Genomic DNA, 16657 nt, shown 5'->3' on the forward strand with positions numbered 1-16657 from the left:
TCTTGGATATCAACAAGCAGCCTGTGCTTCTTAAGTATGAATTATTCAGTGGTATGGGGACAAAGCTTTCAAGCCCTCTCCCACAGGATGTAGATGCACATCGAGCTGTGCTCTTCTAACAAGTGTTAGCAAAGAATCTGTTTCGCCGCTACACCGTTGGCTTCTTCCAAACAGGTGTGCCCCCCCCCCCCCCCCCCTGCTCTCCTGTCTCCCTTAAAGCATAACCATCTATCACTGCACGGTACATAATGCTACGTGCATTTAAATGGAGGCCGATTCGGTAGATGACCGGGGACAAATAGTTTGCATGTGATATATGTAAATGTGTATCACACTTAACAGGATGTATGAATGGAGGGATTGCTTTGAGGAGCATCGTCTTGGCCCTAACACCTGAGGACACAGCGTCGAAGGAGAGTACTCCCTCTCGTTACTCTGATCTGACACATCGTTTTTTTAAAAGGCAGTAATAAGGTCCTCATCACTCACCTTAATGTCTGTCTCGTCAATAGAATGACAGATCTCTGCACACACGGGGGCAGAAGGCGGGGTCGAGTGCAGGACAACAACGGTTGGGAGAATTCTGAGACACATGACAAATACTTGGACCTTTTGTCTTTCCACTCTGGAACTAACTTGATTTGAACTAGAACTCTTTCTATAGTCCTTCTTTTTTTTTTTTTTTTTTTTTTTTTTTTTTTTTTTTTTTTTCTCTACAAAGACAGCTGTGTTCCTGCTGTTTGTTGTTTTTTCTAATCAGGGTGTGTTTCATTTTAATTCTGTGCAGAGCTGCTTGAATGGCCACATCACAATACTTGTCTGAAGTGAACATGTGCAGATTGAAGTTTCTTTCCATACCAAAGACAAACTCTGTTTCTCTTTGACCTCCTTTAAAAAAAAGGTCCAAACGAGAGGAGCTGCATGAAACTTAAGCACGAGTAGTGAATACCGTCATGTTTATCTTAAGGAATCTATTTTCAGAATTTGGACTGAGTGAATTGTTTTTCCGCAGTTTCCATCGTGGAACAGATGCAAATACGAATGCGGCAAAGTTGTGCAGACTTTTTACTTGATCAAATGGAAGCTATTTTCCTCGTTGCGATAGTGCTTCGTTGTTGTTGGTTGTGTTTGTATTCAAAGCTTCCCTGCTTGTCTCGACGTAGAAGGAGGAAGATCGAAGATATCCACTGTGGCAGCACCAGTGACTCAAAACCGATGGTTCTCTAACTTAAAGCAAAAGCAAGCAACTCCTCTCTCTCTCTCTCTCTCTCTCTCTTGCTCGCTCATTCCCCTTTGCTTCACAGAGCGGTCCTCCTCACACTCCCCTTCCTCCTCCTCCTCCTCCTCCTCCTCCTCCTCCTCCTCCTCCTCCTCCCGTCCCCCTTTCACACTCTGTTGATCAGCTCAGCAGAGGGAAAGTGCTCGTGTGAAACCTGAGGCTCACTCGCAGTCTGAAGAAGCGGAGGCAGCGTGCAGTACAGGTTTTAGCCTGCAAGGTAAGACGACGCACAGAGAGACGATTCAGAGCAGTTACAGCCCTTGTTTTGAAACTTGATTTGTAGTGCATTGAGGGATACACCTTTCCTGATTCTCGGAGAAAAGAGCCGACACTAAGCGTTTCAGAGTGATTTTTGATCTGTTGATGTGTGAAACTTCTGCTCGTGTAATGCGACCTCAACGGGGATTGTAATTCTAGTACTGAATGGAGTAGAGTATCGTAAGATGGTGTTTTATTTAGTGTCATAAAATCTCGTTTGTTTTTACTCTGCGATATGCTCACAGGTTTCCAGATTACACCGGATAATCATCAGTCAGTCGGCGCATTTCATTCTGGTTTAATTAGTACTTACGTTCCCAATTATGGCTCTTAGAATAGCCCGGAAGAATAACTTCCCCTCCTCAAACAACAGACCAGGACATGTCAGAAGAGCGTTCTCCAGTTCCGAAAGGGCACGCTGAAAGGTCTCGCATTTCATTAATAACTGGGGCCAAAAAAAAACCCACCCCAAAATTAGCACATTTGCCTGAACATGTGACCGTTTGTGAAGCATGCTGCGGTGATTCAGTGTTTACTAAACTGTGCTGTTTCAGGGTCAGCACGCCTGTGCTTCAGTATTAGATTATAAACTGCAAACGTGCATGTTTTGACGAGAATGAGGACTGTGTCTATGCAGGGATAATCAACCTGGAGTTCATCATTAATGCAAATCTGCATTTCAAATTCGAGGAGTCCCTGTCATGTGTTCACCGACCAAGAGGAACCGGTGGAGGGAGGACCTGCAGCATTTCCGCAAAGAACACGGCTTCTCCAAGAAAGTTCTGCTCAACTGCTGCCTGGTGCGACGCCTCATCACCTGGGCCTCCCCGAACCCCAAAGGTCAGAGTTCGGTTAGATTTATGCCGTTTCCAAAAAGTGATCTCAAAAGGCCACCTGAGGGGGCCGTTGGTGAAGAAACGCGCGTAGACTTACATGAATCAATCGCCCCTTGTGATTCCTTCTGTTGTGTTTCTAAGAATGGGGAAGAAAAAAGAAATGGGGATCCTCTGCGTTTGGATGCGACAATCACGTCAACACGATGGGACTTTTCGAAGTGTGTTTTGGAGCGGTCCGTTTGTTCTTGTAGCTGCAGAGAGCAGAACTGATTTGTGAAGCAAACGCCAGCAAAAAACAAAAAAACAATCTGAGGCTAAGTACAGAACGTTTATGTAAGCGCTTAGTTTGAAGCAGTCCTGATGTATTCGCTGCCTCCTGACTTTGGCAGTGTTCTGCTCTATTGCAGGGGGAAATGAATACAGGGTCAAAATGTATCTATCCCGTAGTCTGAGCAGTATGACGTCTTTTTAAAAAACCAAAGGAAAGGGCACCGATTGCACAGCTTAAAAAAAAAGAAAAGAAAAGTTTCTCACCCAGAGTCAAGAGAAAGCTGCTGTGTTCAGAACGGTAGAAGTGCAGGGTGCACTTAAAGAAGCTAATAAATGAATTACTCATATCTCCGATTCAATAAAACAGTAACACTATATGCGTATCAAATGTCTTGTGAACCTTAGATTAGACTGGACCAATCATAGCTCGCAGAATACACTCTGATTTAAAAAAAAAAAAAAAGGGCTAAGGCAGCTTTGGACACATATTAATGCTGTATTGATCATTCATCCCTCCACCTTACTGGAACACCACGATTTACGACTGTTCACCGCTCCACCAGTCACACTCGACAGTCCGAGTGAATCAATTCTCTTTGATCCCAGATCAGTATTGATTACTTCTCAGGTTCTTTATTCACAATGCTCCCATAACTTATAGCTTTTATTGCTACTTATTCTTGCCTCTGGAACGGGAAACATATAGTCGGCTTAGGCCAGTATTTCACATTTACAAAACAACAAGTGATTAGGCCCCCTTTCATGAAAAGGAAATACTTGTAAAGTGTTAAATTCCCTTTTCGTAGGAAACGTGTTATTCATCTAAATGCAGAAACCAGTCTCCCTTTTCATTGTTAGTATTTACACTTCCTGTATTTTGGTTTTAGGGCTTGGAGCTGACATGTTTAGCACGACCATGAAACATGGAGCTTTATTTGTTTTTCAAGGACCATTGGCAGATGCTGATATGCCCCGTCAGATAAATGAGTGTTCTGTTTGAATGATTTAAGATCCTATTAAACAGTCATGATCGTCACTGTAGGGACCGACTGGGCTACATCTGCATCGAGCATTTTTTTCCTGCAGGGGAAAAAAACAACAACAACACAAGGAGCTCTAAACAGCTGCTGTTGTCATGAATAAGTGAAGACAGATTATGAGTGATCATCTTTTGTGGGGAAAAAACTAAACTTTCCGTCTCTCTGTACTCGTCACACAGGTAAGAGAGAGTCAGGCAGGTGCAGCTGTTCGATCACACTTTTATTTCAGATTGTCGTTCTCGTGCGTCCCTAGAATAACGCCTCTGCTGGAGCCACAGCGGGACTCAGGTGTTTGCGTCCGGCGTATTTGAATTACACAGAGCAACTGTTAATTTGATTCTTTCCAGTGCTGCCTTTTCATTGGAGACATGCTGCATCTGTCTCAGGACTAAGATAGACATTTCCTTTTAAAATAAGCACTATGGGAATGGAGTTTCCTACCTTTAATTTCAATCATTCACTTTCTTTAATCTTTAAATGTTTTAATTGAAAAGATAAATCAAGGAAAACCAGAAGAGATTCCAAATTTGATCTTCTTGATTTAAAAGTTTCCTTCCCATCGTGTTTGTTTGTTGGTGTTTTCGCCATTAGGTGGCGTCCGGAACCAGCAATACTGTTCCCTGTGGCCTCAGAATAACCACACAGCATGTAGCTGATGACTCTTTCAACCTGCCAGGTGGCACTCGTACCCTCCGGATGTCGGAGCAGTCTCCGGAAAGAAAAAAAAACGACAAAAAAACGAACACGCTCGCTAAAGCAGGTGTTTCTAGAAATACACAAGCCCCGTGCTGTGTCCTGGGGACGGACGTCTGCTCTGAGAGAGTGTCTTACAATCTCCCGCTGTCTCGATGATGCACGCCCAGTTTTACCCACTGAGAGAAAATAATGACTTGCAGTATGTTTTATGTGTTTAAGCTTGCGTACGCTTCAGATTTACAGTCCAGGATTTTAGGATTGTTTTTCAGGTTGACATAAAAAAACCCAAAAAACAGTTGATTCCGTCAGCAGCAGCTGGCTTTCATCTGTGACACGAGCGCTTATGAAACGTTGAGTAGGAGGAATTAACGAGATGCTCTCATAAGAAACAGATAGAACACCAATATTACTGGAAAACTATCTGAAATGATATGCTACTGTTTGATTTGTGATTCCAAGGGGCCAGTTGAACGTGTGATCAGCTGGCTAGGAGTATTTCAGCCATGCTTCTGGGCCAGTGGGTCATAATGTGAAGCCCTGTGTTGTAGAAATTACTTTTAGAAGGCAACTTTATGATTTTACACTCTCTCCCTTTTTGCTAAATGTGTCAAATGTACAAAAATTATCTTTTTAAAAAAAAAAATGTTTTACTATGTATTTACTGCATGGAGTTGCAAGCCTGAGTGGAGGTATGTGGCAACCTCATGGTACAGTACAAATCCATCACTGTACCTCAAGTTTACAGCCAGCAGAGGGCAGCAAGCTACTGACTACATCAGTGGCTGTTTGCTGCATTCAGGTCGGCCTCGTAGCAGAGACTTAAATAATTTACAATACAGCCTGATTTAAATAAATAACTGACTCATTTTATAAGGTCATGGCAGCATGTCACAGCATTTATTTCGGATGAAAAGAATCATGTTCTGCAGCATGGCTGAGAAAACCAGAGGGAAAAAACATTAAGCCAGTTTAAAGCAGACAAATGTGGATTTATAATAATGCAGCAGCGATTGTTTGCCTCCTGTGAGAACCCGTGTAAGCACGTTATGAACACCAGCGGAGTCCCATATAATCCAGCACACCACATGCTCTGTAGCGCAGCACTGCCCCTGAACGTCTCGCACGTTTTTAGTTACACTCAGGTGGTGAGACTGTGCTATACGTTTAGTGAATGCCTGCACTGCAGCAGCAATTCAGTGGCCCCACGTGCACTCACTGTAGCTGAGATGATGCTGAGAAGCCTCACCGTATAGTAGTATGGTGGCACCATACTAAAATGTGACGACGGGGTTTTGTGTATATATGGATGAAATATGATAACAGGGTTACATGGACTCTCCACTTGCACTCTGCTCCTATGATTAGACCCTTTAAAGAAAACTCTTCCTTTTTACTTTCCTTTTTTATTTTTATTTTTTTATTTTTATTTTTTAGCATTGACCTTCTTTCTCCGTGCGTTAACTCAAAGTGAACATGTTTGTCAATGTAAATTCGACCATTTCTTTCCCTTTCTCCATTCCCTTGACAATCCTTTGGTCATACCTCTCTGGATCAAGACAGCCTTAGACATTCGATCTGTACATACTGTTTCACAGCTCCTCTTATATACAGTATATACAGTACGCAGTATCAAGCCCCGCTATTCTCCATAGCTTTACCTTCTGAAGCTTTATGCTGCAGAATTCCCTCACCTTTATACATCATTTCAGGGTCATGTCCTTCAAACAGCACACACATGGCCTAGAAAAGGGATTTGCTTACTGCTTCGGCCGTGACATCAGTAATTGATTCTCATGTGGGAGTTCAGTGTTGCATAAGTAACTCAGTGTATTCTTGTTGTCAGACTTAAACCTTTTGGCTTTTTAAATTCCGCTCACACATTAAGATGTTTCTCACGTCGCCGCGTCCTCAAACTGATTTGAATTTAATTGCAGAGAGTTTGATCGCAGTGTGATATCACATCCAGCGTTCAGGCATCACGGTGAGAAGCGTTGATGAAAAGGACCCTAAAACCTTGAAGAATCATACAAGTCACTGTGGCGTTCCTTTCTGGGGGAAATGTTAAACATCACGGAGAGAGTCCTGCGGCGTGTGGCCGTTATTCTCCTCAGTGACGTAGTGAAATTGGCCAATGGTTTTAGAGCATGTGTATTCTTCCGCTAAAGCAACTTGCTTTTCCATTTTAATCTGTTTCCCCAATTGGTCAAGAGTGCAGGCCTCTGTAGATGTTAGGTGGAAATGGGAAAAGGCAATGATGGATTAGAGGGGAAGTCGAGGCAGCGCGCAGCCTCTCAGTTTGGAAGGAGAAAGTGGGGGGGGGGGCGGAGGAAGAGCGATTGCCTGGGGACAGCTGGCTGGCTGAGATGCAGACATGTCCTACTGTTGTCATTCATTTGATTCATATGTTGTGGAAACTGCAGAATGAGAAGAAAGGGATCCTACAGTAATACCTTTCGCTAAACATTAATCTTATTCATCGCGCTAGCCAGTAGTAGTGACAGCCGGCGAGAAAATACTGCGTGTTGTTTACGACCGACGAGCTCACAGATGGCGTTAGCGAGTTTGTTGAAATGCAGTGCAGCGTGACTCACATCTTTGCATGTAACTTTGCATATATGTCACATGCAGACCCTTTCAGATGACGTCTATTCTGATACATTTTGACCTATCTTTTTACGACTCTGGTGTTTTTATCCGTTTTATAACTGATATTTTACGGCACAGGAAATGCATCAAAAAGCATTGCTAATAACACCAGAATAGCTTTTCCGCTCGTCGGTGTGCAGTGTGGTTAATACTTCCCTGAACAATTCTATAAATGGCTCAAATATCAAACACCCGAAGCCCTCATGACTCGAGAAGCACTTTCCATTATGTCACACAACACTGAGTGCGGCGTCGTCTTTCTCTGACTTGGCCCGCGACCCATGCAGCTCTGTTGATAAACAGGGATTAGCAGCTAATGGCCAGGGATTAGCCAGAGAATAGGCGACCCCAACAAACCGTGTTGTTAGTCAAACACCTTCAAGTAGCCTGTTGACAGACAACAACACTCACACTCCCTCTGACAATCAGGCACAGAGAAACGAAACCCATGCTGGTTTCATAACGTGACTGTACCTATGATTGCTGTAACCAAGCCGGGTCCTATTTGCCTTCAGCTATACCATGAACTCATTCTACACGTCATGAAATATGCATCTCTTACCGCATGCAGGTGTTTTTCCACTGACTTGGTAACATCCTGTTCTAGAGGGGATGCAACATGTGAGACTCTGCACCACTTAGACCTGAGAGGGGAGGCTGCAGCTAATGATCATTTTGATCATTTCTTCATCTGCAGATTAAATTCCCTTGTCTATTTAAAAACAAAAGTCCAGTCTGGAAGGAGCAGAAACTCAAACTACAGCTGGTCTTTAGAGGCAACTTCAAATGTTTTGGCATCACTTTTTTGGGTTGACTGTCATGTTGTCCATCTCGTCTATTATTACCACAATATAGTTTATCTTGTGAGAGGCAGACAACAAAATGTAGCCACATCGGAAGCGGCAGAGGCCAAGGTTTCCTAACCTTCAGTTCGTCGTGCAGATAAAGCCGCAACGCCCCCCCCCCATTTTCCCATAATCCACCACATCTCTCTTGAGACGTAAGTAAAAGCAAGAAAGCAGGTTTTCTGGGTTTTAAAGCCCAAGCTGAGATAACATTTGACATCACTGTATTGTCGTTGAACCTCTGTCTTTGCCGACGACTTAACATTTGAAACAGCAATTGAGATAACAATGGCACCGAAGCCAAAAAAAAAAAATATATATATATATTTATCACTTCATCTTCTGCTGATCCGTTCCAAACAAGAAAATTCAATGAGATGATGATGAAGTGATAGGAACAAAATCTCCTCTCAGTTTGTAAAACTTGCCACACAAATCGAATTTGAACTTGGATTTTGATTACTTTTTTTCAACATTTCATAAACATGGTAATTGTATTTTCAGCAACAATAACAAATATCTTAAAAATCACAAGCAAAGGCTTTTCAAGCAGGTGTCTGTTGAATACAGCAGGGGAACCACCATCAATAAATCAGTGTTCCTAATCTAGATTTTAAAGTACAACATTAGCCTTAGAAAAGTTTAGTAAAAAAAGTTGTGAGTTATTAATCATGGACTGCCTCTGCATAATTTATCCTTAAATTGGCCACCTTCTCTTCCTCACACCTCCTCCTCTGTCCTCTTTGTCTGCCTTTTGTTGCTAACCTACTTCAGTCAAGTGTTTGTATTCCAGCAGCGGCCTGGGTCCACTATAAATAGGAAGCCCTGATTGATCCTCGGGACAGTGAAACCTCGTAAGCCTTTGGCTGCTGCCGGGCACGAATGACTTTCATCTGTGAGATTCTGAGCTTGAACACACTTGTGCCTGTCGTGGGTCTCATTTATCTCCCTCACCTGACTGTCAGGCAGCATCTCAACAGCACGCAGGAGGTTCAATCCCAGACCTGAAAGACCTTGCATGTTTATTCATAATCCCCCTGAGATCTAATCTGGTGTGATGTATTTAATGTTCCACCTAAGGGATAGCTGGCCTACTTTAATGAGATATTACTGGGTAATGATTGGAGTGAGGTCATTTTGGAGTAACCTGTAGCAATTTTACTTGAATGCACGTTTTTCCCGAGTTCCAATCTACACTCTGATTAGGACATTTTTACTCATGTGGTTGTAATCAGTTTAATTTTTTAACATTTTCCTAAAAAAAAAAAAAAAAAAAAAAAGCCCCTTAGTCATGCACAAAATGAGGTTTTGTGTTTCCATCTGACAGAACGGTTCATTAAAAGTTGTTCCAAGCTGAAGAAATATTTCAACTGCAAATCTAAGCGAAGATAAGTAACAAAAACAAATAAACAGATGGCATTGTGGGTAATAGATAGAAACAGACTGAAAGCCCATGTCCACACTTTTAATTCATGATCAGTCATTAAAAACCTTTATAACGGCAAATAATACAGAATCAAATCTGTGCTCTGTGATGCATTTTGCCATGACAGAAATATTCTACGACATGTTACCGACAAGTGTCGCAAAAGGTGCGAGCACTGTCCCAGATGGCTGCATCAACCCGTCACTGCAGGAAAACAAAAATGAGACTGAAGCCCCGCAGGGAGCATCACAGTGATCCTTCAACCCAGCAGTGCACCTCTCTCCAGTTTGGTCTCGAATGACTCCGGCTGATTGGACTGTGCAGAATGATTGCACAGCACAATAACATGTCAACAACTTCCTGTTATTTAGAGGGATAAAGATATGAGACAGGTAAACTCCACCACGGTAAACAAACACAAAAACGTATATTTTTGAGCGAAGCCCTCGTGTGCTTTAGTAATGTAAAGATAAATGTACTCGAGCTTGTGTAGCGCTTTTCTAGTCTTCTGACTTCTTCAAGCGCTTTTACACCGTATGTCATATTCACACCTATTCACACACTGATGGAAGAGGTTGCTTTGTAAAGTAAGGCCAGACCGATATGGGATTTTGGAGGCCAATTGATGTTGGGGAGAAAAAAAAAAGAATCCAATACTGATACATCGGTTTATCTCATTCTTAGATGTGTCTTCGATCTTAAGAGATAGATAGATATAGATTTAAACACATTGATTGTGTTGATCCATCAAATGCTGTAATCGAACCCTTGTGAAAAAGTTGAACAAAAGCCTTTTATTGGCCAGAATAATAAAAGTGCACTAAAACATTATTTAACTTAGAAATGAACAATTTTGAATAAAAACAAAATAAAAATAAATAATCCTTGTTACATCTGCATTAAAATGAACCTTTACATGCTAATATCATCAGATCGAACCCCCAACCTTCTGTTTAAGAGACGACCGATTACCATTGAACCACAGCCACCCTGAGACTAGACCTAAGACTATGGAAAACCATATATTTTTTTGGTTTTATCATTTTATTGACATTTACAGCTTTGCTGATTGAGATTCAGTTTTTAATAAACACCAGTCTTACTGTAGTAGAGTAATCCATCAGTAAGTCAACATCCTTAGGGCTGTGAAGTTAAATCTGTATCTGTAAACTGGATGCAGCTTTTTCACAAATGAGCAGAGCTTTGAGTTGGACATAGACGTTTGTTTATTGTCTCTGTTGATACTCTCTTTTAACCTCCGTTCACGCCCTAATTGCAGCTTTCTCTTTTGAAGAATACAAATGTGCTTTGCACCCCTGAGTCTGACCAGAATGAATAATTAATCGATTGTAATTTTGCAACCTCATATGGAGACAAATCACCAACCCTGAAATAGAAGAGATAGTCCGCCCTGTATTTCCTCTCTATCTGCCCTGTGGTCTGATGTTTACACTGAGGGGATGACGATGCTCTCAATGAGTTGATGATAATAATGTTTTCTTTCCTTGATAATAAAAAGTCCATACACAAGTTTAAGGGACATTAACTTTGATGTAATCTTCTCTAGCTTGTTCCACCCAGGTGAACCAACAGCCTTCAGTTTTTGTCATTGTTCAGAACATGTCGAGGTTTAAAATATTCAGTTAACTTTATAAAATCCAGAACATGTCAGGAATTTGTTTGGAGACAGTTGGTCCCGCCCTTGAGAGGAGATTTAGGGATTTGTGTATAGAAAAGGACAAGTTCACAGGACATGCTCTTCTTTCCTGTTTTTATTTTTTATAGCTCCCTTTTTTTTTGCCAATATCCTGCTCTTGTCCTGTGAGATTAGTGAACAAGGTAAGATACTGTGACAGTGGAAGCAACCCCTAAAGCAGGTCAATGCTGACCACTGCAGCCAAGAGGGACATCACAAACACAGTGGAGGGTGAATAATAGAAAACAGGAGGAGAGTCGTGTGAGACAATAGAGAAGTGTGGAGCGAAAGGGGAGAGTAATTAGCTGGAGAAACGGTGGGAGGAACAGATAAGGACAGTGCATGGACAGGAATAGAGGCAGGGACAGATGGCTGGAGGTGGAAGCTCAGTCCAAAATGCCAGAGAAAAGTTGCCTTTTACAGCTTGAAGGTGGCAGGCTGCAACAGAACAGAAACATCTCTGCTCCTCTGAGAAACCAGCAGAAATCTGCAGTCTGCAGCAGCCCGACTAATAAACCCGAACCTGTTTGACAGTAACAACACAAAACCTCCTGCGTTAAAAATGGAGCACATACATACGTCTTCACTTCAGTTTGCTAGAAATGTATATCAGATATTAAAAGTGCATCTTTTACACCTGTGATTTACTTGATTTTAATTCAAACTTGCACAGAGCTGGTCGAGTAAGTCACTAAAAAAAACATACCAACATGTAATATTTGTATGTTTAATAGTTATGGATGGCAAAATCAAAAAGTTTGTCAAAAAAATAATGTCTAGAGTTGCAGTATAATAAAATGTGTAATAAATAAATGATAATGTTGAAAAAGTTGGTAAAATTCACTCAGAGTATTGATCCAGGTGTCGTTGCAGTATGTCAGATTGGGTAAGAAAAAGCCTGTTCATATGATGAGATATTCATTGGGATGTATTTCTTACTTAACATGTCCTTTCAGTTTTAATAGTTAGTAGAAATATACAAATAACCTGCTTGGAATTAGCAATAATGAGATCAACTCAAAATACTGATCTTTATTTTGCACATAGAGAACAGTACTGAAACAGTTACCTTTTAAAAAAAACTATAATAATAAAAAAACCCTCTGCCAGTGCCTTGGGTCGTCGCTGGCCATGGAGAGTTACAGTTTTTATGTTGCCATAGACCTTCTTGTAAAAAGGTTCGCCTTGTTACTGTTATGTTACCGTGAAGGACCCTTCCTCACAGTACAACAGCAAATTGGTTTCTTATTAGTTCCAGAGTATAGCATGGACCCAATCGAGATCATTCTTTTCAAATGGCACTTCAGGGTTTTTCTCTCTCTCACAGAAAACAAGGTTGGCGACTTCGCACCCATCCATCTACACATTAAGGTCAACCTCTATATTTGAACGCTAATGGCACCAAGCTCATTGCTCTCCCAAAGGACGAGGCCTTTCCTCCCAAAGACACCGTGGCAGCTTTTGCACGTCCGTCTATCGGCAGATTCGCGCACAGCAGAAATGAGGTCAACAAAGCACACCAGACCTCCTGCAGGAGACCAAACAAAATGAGGTCATGGAAAAGAGAAGGCTCTCAGCTGGCCTGCAGAGCTCTTTAGCATGGCACGATATACGCTCTGTTATGACAGCTACCTCGGCCTTAACACTAACAGAGTCACTCGCCAGAATAAATTGTGTGCATGAGTTGTTGCCGAGAGTTTGATAATACGGATCCTGCTTAAATAAATGCGACTCTTTTGGAATGAAGCTACTTTCTCATTGCACTCAGTGGTTTGTAATGTCTGAGGCGACAACTTCAGCATCTCTGAATGCTTGTATTGATCATGAATTAGATGATTAACAATAGGAGCACTCGGTGACAATGCATGCAAACAGCCCCGAACAGTCCATGATTACTGAAGAAGAATTAATGGACTTATTTTAGAGGAAAGGCACAAAAAAGCCCTCTTTGCAAAACATCAAACATTTCCACCAGCAAATAATCCCCTCGTGATGCATTTCCTCATACTTCTGTGAGTGCTTACTGGCAGTCCACCGCTGCAGCTGAATTTCAAACATGATGGGATCCCAGTAATTACATTCCTAATGATCATTTGTGCAGCATGGTTGCGAGTAATTTACCCATTCCCATAGCAGCGACTTTAGATCTTCTACTTTTCTCATTTGCACGGCAGATATTCTGCAAACACTTACTTACAGAAAGAATTTTGCTATTCCCCCCTGAAAAGATTTTTGATTAGCTGCAGAATAAGTAAACGTATTAATAGAACAAACATGTCATCACATGTCTTTATTCCACGGTACAGGTGTTAGTGTCCGGTTAGCTTATTTATCAAACCTCATTGGTGATACATTTATCCTTCAATTTAGCTGCTGCTTGTGAGGTTTATACGGGAGGAAAGGTCCCATCTTGTGTTACAGATTGAAGTAATTCTCCCATAGTGGGGGGAGGTTGGTGCTTTGATTCGCTCGGTGTGTTGTTGCCTGAAGCTAGTTAATAACACGGGCGACCATACAGCGTTTCCTAATTTCTCCCAGAGGGACGCTGAATGACTTAACCGGCGGTATAATGGCAAGTGGATGTGAATATTGAGCTCGGTTATTTGATGCCGGACCCTCAGTACATAATAGCATTGACATCACTGTGGCAATGATGTGGAGCAGGCGAGCAACATATTACTCTTTCAAATGCCCGTTTTAAATATTAAGCAGTGTTAAATGTTTCCTGGATGCTGGAACCTGAGTTCAACACGACTGTGAGCTTTTGAATACTCACATCAGCCAAGCACAAATGTAGCTAAATTAATGAATATCTTTTATTTATAATGGAAGCTGTGTAAAAGTTTAATGATAATAAAAAAATGATACCTATCACCCCCTTAAGGCAAATTCTACTCCGTTAAAGTATCTTCAATTAGAGACTGTACGTCTCAGGGGAGTGTACCAAATAATTACTGTTTCGCTTTGATCCACAGAAACTGTTGAAGCACGGAGGCTTTACAGCACATACATTCATCTTTAATGTCAAAGTTGAATACGTTACCACTCAGCCAGGTAAATGTGTGAATACCTACAGCTCTTAATGGATTGATGGAATAAAGGAACATTCGATAAACAAACTGCTTCGGTCCTCCGCTTGCCTTTTCTTGAAGCAGCATCCAAAGACAAAAATGATATGTGAGGCCACGTGTCACGGTGGAAAGAGAAGGATAACATGCAGTGCTGTGTGTAGCCGCTTTGGAAGCAAGGTAACGTCGACCCCTGAGACCCTGAAGGATGCTCAGAGGTAGAGGATAGCATCAACTACTCAGGAAATTGTCAGTTCTGAATATATGTGAACGCGGGGGTTCGTGCAGTTATCGAGGACCATCTGAGTGTTCAGAAGACTTTAAAGTCTACTATCATTTCAGATCGTTTAACGCTCACGGCTTGGAGTATGGAAAAACACCTTGTGTATTATACAGCAAAATATGGCCACCCTGACTCCTGTAATACAATGAACACATTGCTGGTGCCAAATATTGATCTTTCAGTCATAAAACAGCTTTGAAATCAAATAGTGTTTAGAAAAAAAGTTGAAAAAGCCGAAGTAGAAGTTGACAGTTGGGTTAAAGAAGAAGAAAAAGACTGTGGGATAATGTCAGTCAGACGATGGTGAAAAGAAGTCAAAAGACGAAACACTGCACTTGAATAGCTACATGAATCCTGCTCTTCACCTTTTTTAAAAAAAAGAATAGATCAGGTTAGATTACAACACTGAAATCTATTGGTTGGAAATCTTTCTTCAACACAAAAGTTGCCCGTGTAATGAATTCTTGCATGTGCACTTTCCATTCATGATGGGATTTTTTTAAGAGTAGGGATTGATACACTATCATAAAATATAGCTTTACCCATTTTGTTCTTAAACCCCCTTTTTTTCTAATATTGAAGACATTTCACTCAGCCATGTTTATTCTTTGATTCAAAGTGACGACCTGTACCTTACACATACAAAGAAAGCTAAACATTGCCTTAGAAACATCTGCACTGTTGGCGTACAGCTGTGTTTATAGCCTTATGGAGTTGGAGGCGTCGACTGGTGATCACAGAAAACTCAGATCAAATCACATTCTGCAGCTGTTGTCTTGTCAAACAGGGTTCTTTCTTGTTGAAACTTGAACGTCTGTGCTCTGCCGTGTAATCCTGTCTTCTCTCATTCTTAACTGCTCCCCTCGTTGCTAAAGTGTCTGCAGAATCCATAATAATGGATCTCTGTGGGGTTCGGCATGAATTATAAAAAAGATAAAGCAAGCCACACAGCATTAAAGCCAATCCTCTGCCTTGCAGCATTCTCCTCTCTGTCAGATCTCAGGGCTACCTCTGCCTTCTTATTCGTCAGACAACTAAAGGTGGCCTTGGTGGATTTACTCCAGACAATATCGCTCTTATCAATGATTTAGTGTGTCAGGCTTTAGGATCCCAATACGTTCTCAGCTCAGCCCATTCTAAGGACCAGCCATTTCTGGTTCAGTGGAACAGAATCTGTTTTCCAAGATGTGGAGGGGAACATAGGTTAAAACTGCAGAGAAAAAACCCCATATTGTCCTGGATTTGCTTGAGAATAAATAAATCAACCGCGTGTACATTTGGCGTTAACTGGCTTTCTGCAGCATGTTAACCAACACGCTATCTCCTCATTGGCTCTGTTTAGCCTCGCTGTCAGTGCTCCTGAGACACCGCAGAAAGACAGATTGGCTCCTTCTCACAGAGATTTACATAACCGACTCTCACATGATTACCATATACAACCACAGTTGTGCAATTATTTGAAAATGAATCAAAGTAACAACATTTTAATCAAGCAACATTTAGACGTTGAGAGAGAGAGAGAGAGAGAGAGAGATCTTGAGATATTTGGTGATTCTGAGGAAGGAAAAAAGAAAAAAGGAGTTTGATGCAGCTTCCCTCAACAGGCTGATCTGCATGCACGGAGCCCGGCCGGCATACTGAAATCGATGCCCTAGAAAATGTGTGGTTTTATTCAAACCCGAGAGTTGCACAAGATTTGCATTTAATTCCACCCTGTCAACAACATTTGGAGAATTTGCAGACTAGAAATGAAAATATGGAGATAAATCTGTAGAACAATTCATCACTTTGTCAGAACTGGAAAAAACCCCAAACAAAAACAAATGCATGTCTGTCTGTGGTCTCCTACTTGAGACAAATGAAAGAACATACAAACCTCATGTTTCCGCCATTATTTCCCTGAAATGCTCGTTCTCACAGGAGAGACCAAATCAAAACCTGACATTCTGAAATATGACCTCAACATTCACGGCCGGACCAGTTCCATTTCAAATAGATGACGCACACTCGGGTAAAAGCACATCATTTAAATGCTATCTACATTTCCCTGGTGCCACACTCTGCCCCCTTCTCCACATTCAGTCACCTCAAGAAAATAATGTGAGATTCATGAGGCCTCGCGCCTTCATCGGGTCGTCATATTTAAAGACCCGGCTGGCTGGAGGAACAATAAATATGTGGGACTGATGTCGTCCAGATCATTATTGTTGGTGCTTTCAGTGAAGGCGAACGCTGACCAGTCGCTCAATAAAACTGAGCGATAAAGAGAGAAGGAAATTCAGCACTTTGTCTTTGCTTGATGTGTTTACTACTC

At 41.6% G+C, this 16657-nt stretch overlaps 1 protein-coding gene across 6 annotated transcripts in view; it reads left to right on the forward strand.

Moving 5' to 3' along the window:
* Positions 1–16657, forward strand: part of kcnip4a (potassium voltage-gated channel interacting protein 4a) — a 117718-nt gene that overhangs the window by 11174 nt on the left and 89887 nt on the right. For 3 of the 6 annotated variants that reach the window (XM_079371197.1, XM_079371209.1, XM_079371207.1), the window contains exons 2-3: positions 1305–1496; positions 2175–2377. The exons of 2 other annotated variants lie outside the window; for them this stretch is intronic. In XM_079371197.1, coding sequence (XP_079227323.1) covers positions 2239–2377 — 139 coding nt within the window. In that variant the 5' untranslated portion in view covers positions 1305–1496; positions 2175–2238. The remainder of the gene's footprint in view (positions 1–1304; positions 1497–2174; positions 2378–16657) is intronic. One more of the 6 variants, XM_079371202.1, reaches the window with a different exon arrangement.

This window comes from Symphodus melops (genome assembly GCF_947650265.1).
Source record: "Symphodus melops genome assembly, chromosome: 20".
Lineage (NCBI taxonomy): Eukaryota > Metazoa > Chordata > Actinopteri > Labriformes > Labridae > Symphodus > Symphodus melops.